The sequence below is a fragment of the Phacochoerus africanus genome, chromosome 4 (assembly GCF_016906955.1).
Source record: "Phacochoerus africanus isolate WHEZ1 chromosome 4, ROS_Pafr_v1, whole genome shotgun sequence".
Classification (NCBI taxonomy): Eukaryota; Metazoa; Chordata; class Mammalia; order Artiodactyla; family Suidae; genus Phacochoerus; species Phacochoerus africanus.
Window position 1 is genome coordinate 77,326,280 of NC_062547.1, and position 16,851 is coordinate 77,343,130.

Sequence of the window (16,851 nt, forward strand, 5' to 3'; positions counted from 1 at the left end):
TGCAAAACCACTGCTGCCTTTATTGTCCCCAGCCCAGGGGTTAGGTACTTCCAGACAGACCCCTTAGCCCTCCCACCTACCAGGCCTCAACTCGGGGCTGCCATATCCCCACCAGGAAGAGCAACTGACACAAGTCACAATGTGGCCAGGGGACCTCAGAGTCCTGGGTGGGGCTACCAGGGCCCCTCTGACTTCCAGCCAGTATCCTAGGCAGTCTTGTCCATCTGGAGGGCTGAGGTGGCTTCAGGTGGCCAGGTAGGTCCCACACAAGCTCTCTGGTCCAGCAGGAGAATCGGTGGGCCCTGTCTCCTGTCTGTCCCCCAGGGCCGCTGAAAATGCCGCCTTCCCAACATGAATATCTAGAAGCAATGGGTAGGAGATGAGAAGTGTGGGGTGGGGAGCAGCTTCCCTGCCTGAGCCCCCCAACAGGCTGGGATTAAATGGGCCATCACTCCCCACTCAGGCCCTGTCATTGGCTCTGCGCCCAATGGTCCCTGAATCACTTCAGTTGCCAGCCCTCTTTGTCTCTTCTATTCCTTCTGCCTGGGGTGCTCTACCTGGGGCTGGGGCCAGGGAGAGGCCATCTCTGGACCCCCTTTGTCTTTCTCTTTTTTAACCCCCTCACCCATGGCACGTGGAAGTTTCTGAGCCAGAGAATAAACCTGTGCCGCAGTTGCAACCTTCGCCACAGCTGCTGCAACATCAGATTCTTAACCCATTGCCCCACATAGGAACTTCCTCCGCACCCCATCCCCCTTGGTAGCACCCCACAAGAATTAACTCTCCATCTCTGACATTGATCTTGACCAACCACGGTTGACTGTCTCCATCTTAAAGAAATAGGAAACTGAGGCTGGGAGAGGGACGAGCCTTGAATAAGGCCACAGACTTTGAATGCAAGGCCAGTGCTCACTCCAGGCCCCACCACTGCCCTGTGCCGATTATGTTGAGGACCTCGTGGGTTGGCAGTCTTCCTGACTCTCCAGCTTACCGCCCCTGGCCCCCCACAAGAACCCCTGAAAAGTGTGGGGAGGGCTGCCCTACCATCTCAGATTCTTTGTTTCAAAGACCGTCTCCTCATCGCTATCCAACGAGGCTGTCTCAGTGGGGTCCTCGCTGTTGGCCAGGAGCCCGTACCGCCTCCGCTGTGGCTTTTTCAACCTGAAAGCAGGCCCAGGCTCGCTCAGTGGCCCTCTCATGCCAACCCCCAGGAGCTGCTGACACCCCTTCCCCCTCCCCTCCTTCTCCAAGAATCCTCTTCTGCTAGGCCCCCAAAGCCTTACTGTGAACCTTCCTGGTCTGATTGTGCTTCTTCTCATACTGGTCACAAAGAGAGTTCCCACTATGGTTCAGCAAGTTAAGGACCCAGTGTTGTCTCTGTGAGGATGTAGGTTTGATCCCTGACCCCTTGCTCAGTGGGTTAAGGATCTGGCGTTGTTGCAAGCTTCAGCATAGGTCACAAGTGTGGCTTGGATCCAGCGTTGCTGTGACTGCAGAGCAGACCACAGCTGCAGCTCCATTTTGACCCCTGACCCAGGACCTTCCATTTGCCATAGGTGTGGTAGTAAAAAAAAAAAAAATGATCACAATGATTATTGGTTCTTCTTATATCAGTAACAGGAGGTGGACATGTCCCTTGACAAGCTCTCAGGGTGGAAGACCCTAGGCTAGGATCGGGCAGGGGGGCGGAGGGGGCACTGTCATTCCATTTTACTGATGAGAAGACTGACTCTAAGAGTGAAGGTTTTCCAGAGTTCAAATTGAGGACTGCCTCAGGCAAAAGCCCTGGCTCCTGATCACCACCAGAGAAAGGGGATAGGTGGGGGGGCCTCTGCGGTGGATGCAGCAAGTACTCAGCGGGAAAAAGAACACTGTGTACCCACAGTAGTGCCAACGGAGGAGAGAAAAACTCCCTCGATTCTTTGAGGAAAGCATGTGCAGAACCTAGACGCTTAAAACCACAAACTGCTCCGGGCTGAAAAAACAGTAGGCGAAAGGTTCCGGGGCGCGGGGCGCGGGCTCCGGTCTGGCTCAGCCTGTGGGACCAGGCTGGTCTGTGGGCATTAACTACAGAGAAGGACATAGCCAGTCCGGGATCGCAGACTCAAGTCGGGTTGGCGGTTGCTGTGCTCGTCGCCAGGCTGAGGGAGCTGCAAAATGCCCCGGGCACTCCGGGAACCCACAGCACCCCACAAACTCCAACCTCCCAGCCTAAGTCTATAAAGGAGAGAGCAGCACCCCGGCGTTATGAAACAGCGGCGCGTCACGTGACTGTCTGGCCCAACCCACCCGGGCACGTGACACGGACAAACAGCACCAGAGAGGCGGGGCTCTCGCGCCCCATCACATGAGGCGCAAAGCGCAAGCTGATTAGCCATGCCAGGGCGGCGGCAGTAGCGTGCGCATGACGCACCTGAAAGCCCGGATGAGGAAGTAGAGCAAGGCCAGGCAGATGAGGCCCGTGACCACGTAGATGGAGCGCACCAGCGGCGAGCCTGGCGAGCCCAGCGGCCCCTGGTGTGTGCTGTTGTGCGGCGCGCCCGGCTGGCTCCCGTTCGTCACGGCGGGCGGCGGCGACAGTGCGGCCTGAGTAGAGCGCAGCGATGGGGGCGCGGCCTCCTCGGCTCCGCACAGCAGCGCCGGCAGCAATAGCGCCGGCGGCAGCAGCAGTAGGAGCCGCGGCGGCAGCACGCGCGGCCCCATGGCCCGGCGGAAGCAGTGGCTGCGCTGCGCCCCGCGAGTGTCAGTCACTAGCGCGGGGGCGGGTACCAGCCAATGGCCCGCGGGGGCGGTGCCCACTACCCGGAACTTCCGCCCCGGCCCCGCCCCCGGTTGGTCACTTCGCCTCACCCAAGCCCTGGGTAGTTCCGCATCGCTCAAGGCCAAACCCTGGTAGGCTCAGAGCCTCAGTTCTGTTCCCACCGCCGCCCCATCGCCAGGCCACAGGCGCAGGTCCTGCAGCGTCAGACTGCGAGGGGGCGGAGCAGGCACAACCTGCCCAACGGGCCTTCCTCCCACCCTGGCCCTGGGAATTCATGCGTCCTCGGCCCCAGCCTCCACTTGCCCTACGTTTCAGTGACAACAGCAGGGGGAACCCCTGGCCCTGACCCTCCCAAAGGGGACACCAGTCCCGGCTGTGAGACTGGGCATCCTCTTTTGGGAAGAGGCCAGGAAGAACCAGACACACCCCATGGGAGAACGGTGGTGGGGATGTGTAAGACTCGGTCCACAAAAAGCCGGACGCTGCAGGGGTTGGGGTGGGTGAAGGGGACTGCCTCAGAGCCCAAAGCAGCTAGAACCAGGGCTTGACCCTAATGCTCTACACCCAAGACCAGAGAAGGAGGCAACCAGCCTTGGAAGCAAGGACGGCAAAGATGAAGGTGCCCCCTCACTCTGCCAAGACCCCAGCCTGGGAGTTACCACTGTGGCTCAGCGGAAATGAATCTGACTAGCATCCATGAGGATGCAGGTTCGACCCCTGACTTTGCTCAGTGGGTTAAGGATCCGGGCATTGCCATGAGCTATGTGGGTGACAGACGAGTCTCGGACCTAGTGTTGCTGTGACTGTAGCTTAGGCCAGCAGCTACAGCTCCAGTTTGACCTCTACACTGGGAACCTCCGTACGCTACGGGTGCAGACCTAAAAAGACAAAAAAGAAAAGAAAAAGACCTCAGCCTGGGCCCTGCCAGAGATGTGTACCCACCCAAGAGCAGGTGCCAAGGGACCACCTCCTCTTTGGGAGTGGACTGACCATGCTCCTCAGACCCCAAGAGAACATCCCCAGGAGATAATGAAGTAACCCTTATGTCCCTGAACAAAGGGCAGAAGAGGCTTTTTGTAGTGGATGCCTCACCATACCCCTTGCCACCAGCCCTACACGGCCGCACCACACCCCACACCAGAGTCAGATTTTTGGTGGACACGCCATCCCTTTATTCAAGTGTGATTTCCACATTTGTCTTGTCACAGTCGCGTATGACTGGCTGTCACACAAGGGCCATGTGCCTGTCCTCCTGGAAGCCCCGCACCCTGACCTTGCCAGTGAAGCACCTGCTGGAAAGATGAGGAGGGGTGAGGGGGAGAGCAAGAGCACTGCTCCAGCAGGAGGCACAGACGTGGCCCTTGGGGGCGGGAGGGGGGGGGGGGGGATGTCACAAAACCAGTAGAGAATCCACTGCAAGGGCCAGGCACTGCCAGGGCCAAAGGGCCACACATCTCCCACCCTGAAAAGCACTTACAGGTGAAGGTCTGTGAGGGCAGGCAGCTGTGCCTCTGCCTCAGGCTTCAAGGTGATTCCTTCCTGGGACGTTACCCCAGGTCCCTACAGCTCTCAGGCCACCCTTCTGAGTTGCACTGGCTTCCACTCAACCTGTCAAAGCAAAGGAGTGTTAACCTTGATGCCCACGCTGAGCTCACAGCTGCCCTCCCCACCTCCCCCAAAACCATCCACAGCTCCTGGAAGGGTCTCAAGCTAGTCATCGGGGCCAATCCTAGAAGCCCTGCCACAGGCCGGCATGCCCAGGGCAGGCCTGTGCCTTTCAGATGGGCCAGGCCACCTTCCACTCTCAAGCCCGATTACCCACTTGGGAAGGAGCTGCTTAGAAATTGGCGTGGGCTCTGAGAAAAAACTCATGGCAGCAATAGACATCAGAGAGCTAGTTAGCAGAGTGACTTAAAGAGGTCTTGAGAAGACAACTGATGAACAAAAAAAATCCAAAAGGCAGGGCCGTTCGGTGGTCTCCAATCCTGCTTATGGATCGAACCTACTGGTGAGGCACAGCTGCCTGGCCGAATGCCTGGTCGCAGGCAGGAAAGGGCAAACGGCTGGGCTCTGCCTTTACGTCTAGCTTGATTTAAAAAAAAAAAAAGAAAGAAAAAAAGAAAAAAAATGGAAGAGCAAAAACCAGTCAAAGGAACATTCCCCGGTTATATGACTTTACTTTCAAAAGAGCTCTGGACAAGAAGAGGGATGTGGACGAGCAAAAGGAGTTACCTCGAATTACAGGACTATCTCCACATATGAGCTAGCCCAGGGAGCAGCTTGCGTCTCAGAGGTTTCTGTTGGGCGCACAACACTTCTGTCCTCCGAGGGGCTGCAGCTTCCATAGGCTAGCAGAGAACGCTCAGAACTTGTAAAGCAACAGCAGAGCTAGCTAACAAACTGGTCAATCTGGGGTCACCCAAGGACACTGCTTACGTCCACTCTCTGGCCTGCTTCTAAACTAAAGTGCTCGGGGTCAGTGTCAGGTGCCCGGGTGTCCACCGTCCCTGCTTGGCTGCCCGCCCTGTCGAGCCCTCTGGCTGCCACTGCCAGAGACCTCCCGGTGCTGCCCTGTGGTCCAAGAGCCCACTCCCATCACCCACCTGCTCACCTAACTGGGACCAGTGGCAGTCCGCTGTCACAGGGGCCTGGCCAGCGTCATTGCCTCTGCCTTTCTCCTCTAGCTCTTGGCAGCCTCAGGAAGGACTGGTGGACCTAATCCTCAAGCTGCCCTCTCTGCTCAGGTCTGCCTGCTGCGAGTCCGCAGCAGGGAAAGTGTGGTGTGATCAAAGGGAGATGGTCAGAGCAGGTTCATTCAGACGGGCTTTTAATCGGCTTCGTGAAGCCAAAGAAAACTGCATACAAGAATTCCTTAGCCACTTCAAATACAACATCAATGACATATGCACACGTCTTCCAGTAAAAAAAAGACAATATAAATAAACATTTTCAAGAAACTCTTGGGACGTCTGCAAGTCTACCGTGGATGATACAGTACAGAGGGGCGGTGGGGCCAGGCAGCCAGGCACCTCTGCCGCCACCCGGTCCTACCATACCATGCTACGCTCAGGAACATTACACGGAGCTGAAAAAAAGCCACAGTGTGCTCAGCTTCTGCCAAAGAGCGGATTCAGAGTCCGTTCAGACTCAAAAGACAAGTGACTTGGGGCCCCTAACTACTTGGGGCCGACCCCACGAAAAAGAGAAAAAAGGCAACACAACCCAAACTCAAACTCTCGCAACCCTCAATGATTTTTCTAAAAAGCTCATGGCTCACGATAAAAAGTAAAACCTGAAGTGCTTTGCAAAACATGTTTAAAATCCTCAAAAACAGACGGCACTTCTTTAAAAAGAAAACTGTAGTAATGAGGCCATCTGGGGTCAGAAGCAGTCAGGCTGTGTTTGACAAGATAGGAACTGATAAGACTACAAAAGTGGGTACAAGGAGGTGGATTCACTACACATTAACGATTCAGCGGAGCTCCCAAAATCTTTAAATATACAGCCATTGGAAGGACGATCTTGAGCAGGATTTTTACTCGTTGTGTGTAGCTGAGAAGAAGAAGCAGGCACAGTGTAAAGGCACTGAAGCACGCGACAGGACGCAGCATTCCACGCCCGGGCCCAGACCTGGGGGCTCAGCCCTGCGGCCTCGGGGGCAACCAACCCCCCCACGGCCGAGGGTGGCGGGCGACGGCAGGCCCACATGCACTTATGCTGCCTGCTCCGTGGGCCCTCGCTCTCCCTTTCCTTCTCGGTCAATCTGGTTTCACGATTATGTTTGTGGTAGAAATGGCTGCTGGCACCAAGACCCAGGAGGGCAGTCTTGGACCTTGTGGGCAAGCAGTGAGCAGGTCTGAGCGCTGCCCACAAAGGGCACTAAGGCTCACTGTGCTCCCACTGCAGGACCTCAGAGCGCCACTTACCGTAACTGTCGTAGCTGTCTCTGTAGGACCCGCCTGAGCTCCGGTCACCATAGCCGCCACCCTGACTCCGGCTGTAGGAAGGACATGGATGGGCGCTGGACAGTACCTTAGGCTACTCAGAGCAGCCCACATGCCAGCATCCAGGCAGACACCCTTGGCCCCTAGATGGGCCCACCACCCTCACCTGCTGTAGTAGTCCCTGGAGCCGCCATAGCCCCCACTCCTGGACTCGAACCGGCTACCACCATAGCCTCGATCCCCTCCTCCTATACAGAGACAAGAAGTGAGTGTCAGCTCTTGAAGCAGTGCCCCCACCTCTTCCCTGCAAGTTGCACTCACCTCTGGAGAACCCACGGCCCCGGCCTCGGCCCCCACGGAAGAAGCCCCGGCCCCCCGAGGAGCCACCTCGGTACCCACGGGATCGGTTATCAGATGACTTGCCGGCCTGGTCAACCCGGATCTGCCGCCCATCCACAGACTGGAGACCAGAAGTTGATATGGTTAGCCCCCGCACCTCCCACGCTCAGGTTGCAGCCCAGACCTTCTGGACCCCGGGACAGCCGCCTCTCACCTTCCCGTTCATGGCCATCATAGCGTCCTTGGCGTCATCAATGTTCTCAAAGGTGACAAACCCAAAGCCCCTCGATCGCTGGGTCTCCCTGTCCTTCACTACTACCACTGTGCAAGGGAGAGGTCTGAGGTCAGTACCCAGCTCTCCCTATAAGCAGCCTTGCTCAGCCGCCAGCCAATCTGGAACCAGCCTCACCTTCTGAGATCTGCCCATATTTTGAGAAGACCTGCTCCAGCGACTGCTCATTGGTGTCAAAGCTCAGCCCTCCAACGAAAAGTTTGCCCTCGTCTGATGCCATGCTCACCTGTGGCAAACATCACTGAAATCCTCAGAGGTCCTGCAGGGGCCAGGAGGATCACCCCCTCGCCGTTTTTTACTTTAGACAAATAACACACGCTCCTGGGGCAAACATTGGAAAATTGCTTTTGTGCCCTTTAACCATCCCAAGCTCATACCTAGGGCTTAATTCAAACAAGCCCTTGATTCCTTCATCACTCCCTCTTGCCCCTTTTTCTGTGCTTGGGCCAACTCCACTCCCGAAGTCGGGGGCTCCCCGAAGGCTAGGGCCAGACCGCAGTTCTGCAGCAAGCACTCTTCAGTGCTGCCTGGATTTGGGACCCCAAAACTCCAGCTACACTGACACCCTCTCAGGACGTTTAGGGCTGGACAATGAAGGAAGGCATCAATCTCCACTGCCACCGGCTGAGTGCACACTGGCTTCTGTCTTTTGCAAACATGTCGGAGGGTGGAGAGGGAGCTAACTTCTAACCCTATTATACAGGGGCGGCAAAGTGCTTGGTCTACTGTAGGGTGCTATGATGTTAAAAAGGAGCGGGATGTGGGGAGGTGCTGACTTAAAGCGACCCTTTATAGAAAAGGAGCCTGAGCTGAATGACTCCAAAACCAGGCCTGAAGACGACCCGCAGCCTTGCAACCCCTTGCAAGTTTGGGCCCAAACCTGGGGATCGGAGAGTGGGCGGCACCCATGATGTGTTGCCCTCACACAACTCCAACAGGAAAAAGGGGAGGAGCCCCGGCCCCGCCCCCGCGCATGCGCCCCGCCCGTGGCTTGCGCCACTCCATCCGGGTACCCGGGGCTCCCGCCATTTCGCTGGGCGCAGCCTCGCGCTCGCGGCCGCCATTTTACGGCGGTGACCCGCTCGCGGCGCTCTGGCCCGCGGAGAACGTCCTCCGGCCGCGGCAAGGCCCGGTCTCCGCAACCCCTCTCCGCCGGCGGAGCGGACTCCACCCCGGGCCCGCCCCGGCACCGCCCCCCGCCCAGGGGCGTGCTGCCGCCGCCCCGCCTTGGCCGGCCAGCTGCAGGCCGCCCGCCGCCCCGGGCCCGCGGAGTCGGTACCGCCAGGGCCCTCACCACTGAGTTGGGCAGGTCCCTGGCGCAGGCGGGAAGACAGCACAGCACAACGGCCTGAGCCTTCTAACGCGCGAATGAGGGGGGGCAGTTTCCGGGTACGGCCTTTTGTACGCTGCCGCTGGGACCCGCCCCCACTAAGCCCGCCCCCATCCCCCCGCCCCGAGTCGGCCAATCCAGGGCCCCTGAGGGCGTGGCTGTGCCTCACATTTACGAGTTGGGGGGCCGGGCCTGTGCCGACCCCGCCCCCTCCCGCGTGCTGGCGGGGGTCAAAGTGCCTGGCGGGGATGCGCATGGTCTGCTGTCTCCAGACCACGACGGGGGGCGGGGCCAGCGCGCTGCTGGGCGGAGCTGACCCACTTCCGCATGCCAGTCCCCGGCCTGCGGCGGGGAACAAAAGGGGTTCAGGCTGCTGCTTCCTCCTGGGAAAGCTCCCTGGCCGCTGCAACCCCGTCCTTTGCAGTGCTCCAATAATCGCCGACATAGGACCTCAGCCAGATCCCCATACGCACCTGAGGATCAGCTCTCAGACTCCCCAACTGATGAATCCTGACATCAGTTCTTATATATTTGCCAACGTGTAACTGACACCCCAGAGTGCCCAGAACCCAATGCTCCTGAATGTCCCGCTTAACGTGACTGGCCCCAAAGCCCTCCCAAAAATATTCGTCATGATCCCATTCTGCCTACTTTACAACTTTGGGGTACCCCAATTTCACCCAACCCAGTTTGCCTACAAATCCCAACTTGTATCCTGACTTCACTCCGTCTAGTGCAGCGCCCACACCCCCAGTCAGCTGGCCAGACCCTTTTGTGCATCCCAGCACTAGATGCCTGGCCTCTCAAACCCACAATTGGGTGCAGCCCAGAGTCCCACTGGACCTCAACATTCAGCTCAGCCCCCGCCTCCCCTTAATCACGTGCTCCAGCACCCTCCCAACACTATTCTGCACTCCCTTGGCTCCTCCCCCTGAATCTTTTTCCTGTATGAAAGTCCGAATCCGGAGGCCTCTGCAACAGGAGAACCAGGTTTGCAGGGATCTTTACCCCCACGGCTGCTCCTCTGGATCCCCATGCCCTCTTTATGGGAGCCCCTCTCACGGCAACCACTTTCACCCTGCCCAGGCCTTGGTTACACTACCTTCTGTGTCCCAGAACCCTCCATGGGGTGGAAAAAGCTTGCACAGCTGCTTAAGGGTAGCAAGTTGCCTGCTGAGGCGAGGGTTTCATCTCCCACCTGGTGCAGTGGGTTAAGGATCTGGCACTGTTGCAGCTGTGGCAGGTATTCAATCCCTGGCTGAGGAAATTCCATCTGCTGCTGGTGCAGGCATAAAATTAACAACAACAACAAAATGCTAGTGTAGACCCCTGCCTGCCCAGACCAGAGGCCCAAGCTATATCCCTAGAAAGTCTTAAAAGGGCAGACCCTCTGCATAATAAAAACAGGGGGATTTGAGAGCAGAGACCCCTGCTTTGCTTTGCTGCCTGCCCCAGAAAAGTTCCAGTCCCACTCCAGGAGCCAGACTCTGTCACACCATAGTGACAGAGTCTGGTTCTGGATCTAGCTGATGCAGTAGGGACCTGAGCATGGACGCTGACTCCTGTAACAGGATCGTTGGGACACCTCCTTGGCTCAGGATCCCCTTCCCCAGGCAGCAGCTCATGACTCATGGCAGCCTTGTCTCTGCACCTCCTCCCCCATGCCACAGCTCCCCCCATACAACTCTCCGTCAGCAGCCCTGCTGCTGCGTCAGCCACTCACGCAGGGTGGTTATTAAAGGGAGCAGAATCAACAGTTAGCTCCCCCTCCTGCTGCCGGCAGCCATGGGAGGGCCTGGGGCCGGGTATGCCCAGCCCAGGAGTAACTTCCCCTCCATTTCTGATCTACTCCTCCAGCAAAGTCAGGTTGGCAGCTCCTGACCCCAGTCCAGGGGGGTCCCTGCAGTCATGGGAGCCCCCATTACTCCAGCACTCACTGCCCTCCCCGCGCTCTTCCCCACAAGTCAGCATTCTCCTGGTTTTGTAAGGTGCTTGGTTCATTCATTCACTCATTCATTTCACCACACAACGTTTACTTACTACGAGTCTGTTGCTGGGTACCGGGCTCCATATGTACCCATGATTATCCTGAGTTCCCATCATGATGTGGACCTACACCTGTGGATACCTGTCCCCAGGTGCACCTATCCCCAGATGCGCCTACTCTGGGCATTACGTGGTAACTGTGTGCTTGTGTCTCAGGTGTGTTACTGTATCTGTGTTTTCTGTGGTTACCGGCGTCTGCGTGTCCCTGTGACTCGATGTGTAACCTAGACCGTGTTTGTGGGGGTGTGAGGGGCCATAAGTTTACTTTCAGGGGGGTGGGACAACCTTCTCCGCCTTGGCCGCCGCTCCACGCTCTCCCCGAGGACACAAGGGGGCGCTGAGGCCTCGCTGTCACCCTGGGTGGAGGCTCCCGGTTCCGCCTCCCTCCCTCCCGCCCCAGTTCCCCCCGACCCTGCCCGGCTCCAGCCAGAGGCCGCAGGCACCGGCAAGGGAGAAGATTCCCGTCACGCCCCCAAGCCCGCCCCCGCGCCGCCGGAGCGCTGGGGGTGGCCGGGAAGGAGGGGGCTCAAAATAGCTGCAGGCGGGGGCGAGGCTGCTTTTTACCGCCGGGTGGCGTGGTGCTCGCCGCCTGCCCGGCGGGACCGAGATTAGGCTGGAGGTCGGGGTCTGCAAACCCACAAGCCCCTCCCTAGGCGTCCGCAGAAGACCTGGACTAGGTACCCCGCCCTCCCGCGCCGGCGTTGCCATGGAGACGGGGGGCGGGGGCAGCCCTGCTCCTGCAACGCCCTCTCTGTCCTCCCCGTCGGGTCCGGCTCGCGGGACGCCGGGTCCTCCCCCAACCCCGGCTAATGACCGGGCGGGAGACGGTAATGAGCGTCTGGGCCCAGGTCGGGCGTGGCCGGGATGAAAGGCGCTTGCGGGGGGGAACCCGGGGCCGCGTAATTACCGCCCCCTCCCCGCCTCCCGGACGGTGCACCTGGCGGCCGCCCGCGGGGGCGCGGAAGTGGGGCTGTCCTGGCAGAGACTCCAGCCCTCCCTGCTGGCCCAGATCCCCGGGGGCCCAGAGCCAGGGAAGAGGAAGCCGGGACTGGATGTGTGTGCACATTGCCAGGTGTGGTGCACATGTAGGCCCGTGGGCAGGGGACTCGTGGGTACAGAGAAACAAGGACTCTGGGGACCGTGCTTGTGTGGACATGAAAGTGGGGCATAGAGCATGTGCACCCGGGTGTGAAAGTGTGTGCATGGCACTCACACGTGTCTATGTGCAAAGCGGTGTGGAGGTGTGTGCCTGCGCAGACCTGGAAACATGTTTGCATGGTCATGCTTAATGTGCAGGAACACAGGGGGTTGTTCGAGGTCCCCCAAAGCTTGTGCATAACTGGGATGTGGGATCAGCTGGGGACAGGGCTGGGTGTGCATGACTTGGGGGACCCGGACTCACAATCATATGTACCCGTGGCTGGTGGCATGACTCATGCCCCTGGGGTGGGCACATGCTATGTCAGCAGTAGCCAGGGCCTCCTAGGGAGGAGGAGAACTACAGAAGGCCAGAAGCCAGGAGGAAGTTTAATGGCCCCACCATGCCATTTCCCACCTGCGCCAGTAGGCGGGAACATCTGAGATCCCCAGGAGGCCCCAGGTGGCTGCTGCTGTGAATACAGGAGATTCAGCTGCCTGCACCCTGGCCTCAGTTTCCCTCCTGCTCCTAGGTGGAGGGGGATGTGGGTGGGGGCTAGACAGAGCTCCCTGTGACTCATGGCCCAGGACTGTGGAAGCTGCCATTCTTCTGCTCTTGCCCAGACCCCCGTCCCAGGGGTGCAAAGGCCAGGCAGCACATGGGCCATCCTGGTGACCCCCCCCACAAACCGCAGGCATGCAGGCTGTGGAACAGACCCAGGGAACACCTGGAGGAACCACCAAGAATTTGTATTCATGCTCAGGACAGACATCAGGTGTCTGTGAAACGCCAGACCTTGTGCACACTGAGACCCCTGCATGCTCATGGAAACCCCAAGGCTTGCCTCAGTGGGGGCTGGGGATACACCCTGCTGGGTTTCTGAGACAGGGAAAGGGCTGATATCCACAGCCCCCACCCCTAGGACCAGAAGGAGCTGACCCCCACTTATGCCCTGTCCTGTCACTTGACCTTGCCCCCCCCAAGGTACAGGGAGGGGCAGCAGGACCCATTATTGGGGCTGTGTCATCTCCACGGCAACACTGGAGTGGCAGCAATGGAGCGCACTCCTTCCTGGGGCAGCTGCCAGGGGCTCGGGGGGTTCAGGTGGCCTCACCCAGCAGCCCCCATACCCAAGCAGGCAGACACAGGTGCCTACAGAACTCCTCCAGCGCTCAATTACCATCCCTCCCTTGGAGAGTCAACGATGGCCCAGGTGTCCAGCGAACAGATAGGTGATATTCAGGCTCTGCTCTGGGCCTCAAGTGTGTCATCTGAGAAATGGGTATGGCAGCAGCACTGCCCTGGGTCAGCAAGGGTGAGGGAGGGCAACCAGGAATAAGACCACACCTCTTTTTGGGTGCCTCATGACACGTGGGGAACTGTTGGTTATGCACGAAGAACCCCATTTCTGAGGGCGCACACAGGCCCCGGCGCCTGTCCCTCCCTGTCCCTGCGGCTCTGCTCCGCTGGCCCTGTGGGCGTGGACCGTGTCTGTGGCTGGGGCGCCTGCGCATTGGGGGAGTTCACTGCCTTGCCTGAGCTGTGTCTCTGAGGGTCCGAGTTGGGGCTGCCTGGCGTGACCTTAAATTTTGTGGCTTTTGTCAGGCCTGTCTTGGCCCAGGGTGAGAGTGGGTTTTGAGGGTCACACAGTTGATTGAGGTTGTGGTGCCAAAGTGTAGGCTGGGGTGGGTGTGAGGGTGTGGGGTGTTGCATATTGGGGTCTCTGTGTTGCATTGCCTACCCCTTGACTGCGGAGGGTGTGCTGTGCGTGAGTGCCGGACAGAGAAGCGGGTTGATCTGGGTCTGGTGGCTGCAAGGGGCCCTGTGTGGGCGTCTGGGGTTGTGTTGATTTTCTGCGAGGCCTGTGGGTAGCGTCTGGAGTGTGGGGTGTATGCGGTGAATTGAGGCCCGCCGGCTCAGGCTCCCCCACCCGCGACGTGGTGGGGCAGGCCCCGCCCACATTCCTGAGGAGTTGGGGGGGTGCCCGCCCCAGTCCCCGCCCACTCCCCACCTCTGACCCCCGGCTCAAGCCCACTCCCTGCAGCTCGGGCACCGCAGGCAGCAGCAGCTGGCTCCAGGGAGGGGCGGCCAGGCGGGGGTGGAGGCTGGAATGTGTGCCGGGGGTGAGGGAGGGGGCCCCAGAGAGGGGGCGGAAGTGGGGGAAGGGCCAGGAGGAGGAGCTGGTGGGACAGACCAGACGAAAATAGAGGGAGGCCGCCAGGAAGAGACAGAGACCCAGACAGAAATGCAGACAAGCTCAGAGACGGAGGAAGGCGAAAAGAAGGAGAAGGCAGAAAGACACAGGAAAAGAGAACTCGGAGGGACTGACACGGATTGGGGAACAGAGGCAGCTAACCAAGGACAGAGGTCCATCCAAAGGGCAGTCTGCAGTCAGAGGAAGGGCCCCAGGTGACAGCAGCCCCGCCCCCACCTGCTGGGCTGCTCGCTGTCCCAAGCCACAGCAGAGGCTGCCTGTCCTCTGCCCTCTCCGGTCTGCGCAGCCATGGGTGAGGCTGGTGGGGAGACTCCCAGGTTGGGTCCCAGCACCCTTGGCTGAAGCTTGGTAACTCCCATTCCCAAGGTGCCTGGTGGAGGGCGTTCCTGCCAGACCTGGTGGGGGTGGCTGCGCTGGGGCACCGCCCGTGCTGGGGGTGCAGGAGTCACTCCCATCTCCCCAGATGGCTCCCCGCCTTCTTCCCAAGCCACCTCTCTCCGTATCCTTTGGCGATTCAATACTGTGCAGATAGGCCCAACTGCCCATTTGGATGCCCCCAAGGGACTGTGGGCTCCAGAAGAGAGATGTGACCCCAGTGACCTTCTTTCGCCCGCCCACAGCTGCCTCATCACTCCAGGAGCACGGCTCACCTATGAGCCAGCATCTGGATCGTCCCGTCCCCCGACTCCATACCTTGGCAGCCGCACGTGTCCACACCGCCAGCCCCAACCTCTGTCTCACTTTGGCGGCTCTCAGCCTGCCCAGGCTACCCTCAGGGCCTAACCTTGGACCAAAGGTTTTGGCTCACGTCCTCCCCACCTGGCAAAGGCCATCCTGTTAAAGCCTGCTGCCTTCTCTGAGTAGACTTCTGGCCACAGCGAAACTGAGCCACAGCCAGGCAGCTACAGGGACTTCCGACAGCCGTAACCCCTCCTGGTCACCCATCTCTCCCTGTTTCTGGACCATAGGCTTCCAGGAGCCAAGTGCTCATGAGGACATCGCCAACTTCCCAATCCCTTCCCCCAAGCTCCCCACAGCGCCCTTTGCCAATCACCTCACTGAGAACCCGAGGACACCTCCAAACAATGCCCCATCTGACCCTCCCCAAGCAGAGCGTCCAGACACTTCTGGGGGAAACCATCCCATATCCCCCCCCAGCTCCTGCCACCAGCCAGATTTGAGGAATCACCCCTTTCAAGTCCTTGCCTTCGCCTTTTGTTTTAGGTCCCCCCAAACTAACTTTTCCAATGCCTCCCAAATGCACCCGCTTTCACGTCTTCAGGTATTTGCACACGCCATGCCCCCACCTGGGGCACCATTTCCCTCTTCCTATTCTTGGCAAACTTCTATTCCTTTGGCAAAGTTTCAACTCAAGTGCCGCCTCCCGTTCCTCTCCCTGCACTCTCTCATCCCCAGGGTAGCGCACACCGAGTCGTGGGGAGCGTGCAGCAGGCAATGGGCAGGCATAAAAAGGTAGTGCATGAGACTGCGCCCGTGCGAGGGTCCACGTGCAGTGCCCCCGGGTACGCCCCCTCTTCCGTCCGGGAGCCGCCGAGTCCGTCAGACCCCTCGACGCGCCTTCCGCCCCCAAGTTGCGGACTTGCGGCCGGGGTGGGGGTGGGGTTTGCACGCCTCCGCGCCGCGCGTGCGCACACAGCCGGGCCATGCCGGAGTCCCGCCTCCGGGTGGCAACCTCGCGCGGCCATTGGTGCGTACAGAGCCTACACAGGAGCGAACGACGTGGCCACCAATGAGGCGTCCCTCAGTGGGAGGGGCCTGGACAGAAGGACGGGGGCGAACAGGGGGCCCTCCCCACGTGACGTCAGTCTAGGTTCGCGGCGCGTCGCCATGGAAACCGCGTTTCCATCCCTGCGGGCTTCCGGGGGCCGCCCCCTCCCATTCAACTTTTTCCTCAATGGGGGGAGGGGGCAGTGTAAAGACTGTCTCCGCCCAGTCTGATTCCGCAAGTCCTGGCCCTCTCTCGGCCTCAGTTTACCTTTGCGAGCCACCCACGCCCACGTGTCCTGGCTGGCCGGTTCTCTGGCAGCTGCACTCCCCTAGCTGGGCACCTCTCTCAACTTCCCCTCCCCGCCCCCACCTCCCCACCTCCTCCTGGCATATGCGTGCCTTGCAGACCTGCGCGGGGATAAGGGGCCAGTGGCCGCAGGGCTCCTTGGCAGGGCTATGACCCTCAGACCCCCGGTCTAGACGCCAGGTAGCGCCCTGAGGAGTAAGTTCCCCATCAGTACAAGCTCCCCCCGCCCTGCAACATGCTGATACAGCCCCTGTAATTCAGCGGTGTCTTGGTGTACACCCTCCTTCCGCATCCCCCACCCAGCCCTGCGGCCGGCCACCTGGGCCACAGCACTGAGCTCCTGGGGCCCGGTTGCGTGGGCAGAGGGTTCGACCAGAGCTGTGCCACCCACACATCCACCCTGTGGCCCTCCGACTCGCAGGGACGTTTGCGCCTTTGACCTTAAGTTTTTTCTTTTTTCTTTTTTGTCTTTTTTAGGGCTGCACCCGCGGCATATGGAAGTTCCCAGGCTAGGGGTCGAATCAGCTGCAGCTGCCCGTCTACATCACAGCCGCAGCAACGCCAGATCCAAGTCACAGCTGCGACCTACACTGCAGCTCGTGGCAATACCGGATCCTTAACCCACTGAACAAGGGCAGGGATCGAACCCGTGTTCTCATGGATACTAGTCAAGTTCATTACTGCTGAGCTGCAACAGGAACTCTTGACCTTAAGTTCTGAGGGATCAGCCTGACCTGGGCATCCTACCTTC

The 16,851-nt window shown here is 59.5% G+C and overlaps 2 protein-coding genes across 5 annotated transcripts; both read right to left on the reverse strand.

The window, feature by feature from the left end:
- FAM174C (family with sequence similarity 174 member C) lies at positions 1-3,761 on the reverse strand. Its single transcript, XM_047777740.1, has 3 exons — positions 2,414-3,761; positions 1,045-1,161; positions 1-359 (listed from the first exon to the last, which is right to left on the reverse strand). Coding segments are annotated over exons 1-3 (408 nt in total). The 5' UTR covers positions 2,704-3,761; the 3' UTR covers positions 1-358.
- A 143-nt stretch (positions 3,762-3,904) lies between these two features.
- On the reverse strand, positions 3,905-8,730 carry CIRBP (cold inducible RNA binding protein). 4 transcript variants are annotated; one of them, XR_007134484.1, is made up of 8 exons: positions 8,631-8,730; positions 7,454-7,562; positions 7,259-7,365; positions 7,027-7,165; positions 6,872-6,953; positions 6,688-6,758; positions 4,239-4,369; positions 3,905-4,050 (listed from the first exon to the last, which is right to left on the reverse strand). XR_007134484.1 is itself a non-coding variant. In XM_047777738.1 (7 exons), exons 2-7 carry the CDS (start codon positions 7,554-7,556, stop codon positions 6,297-6,299), a joined length of 519 nt encoding a protein of 172 aa, XP_047633694.1. In that variant the 5' UTR covers positions 7,557-7,562; positions 8,631-8,730; the 3' UTR covers positions 5,572-6,296. The 4 variants fall into 4 exon arrangements, 3 of the variants coding, with proteins under 3 accessions (XP_047633694.1, XP_047633695.1, XP_047633693.1); XM_047777738.1 differs by lacking the exons at positions 3,905-4,050; positions 4,239-4,369 and adding an exon at positions 5,572-6,313; XM_047777739.1 differs by lacking the exons at positions 3,905-4,050; positions 4,239-4,369 and adding an exon at positions 5,572-6,313 and having other exon boundaries at positions 7,454-7,595; positions 8,631-8,714.
- Between the last annotated feature and the right edge of the window lie 8,121 nt (positions 8,731-16,851).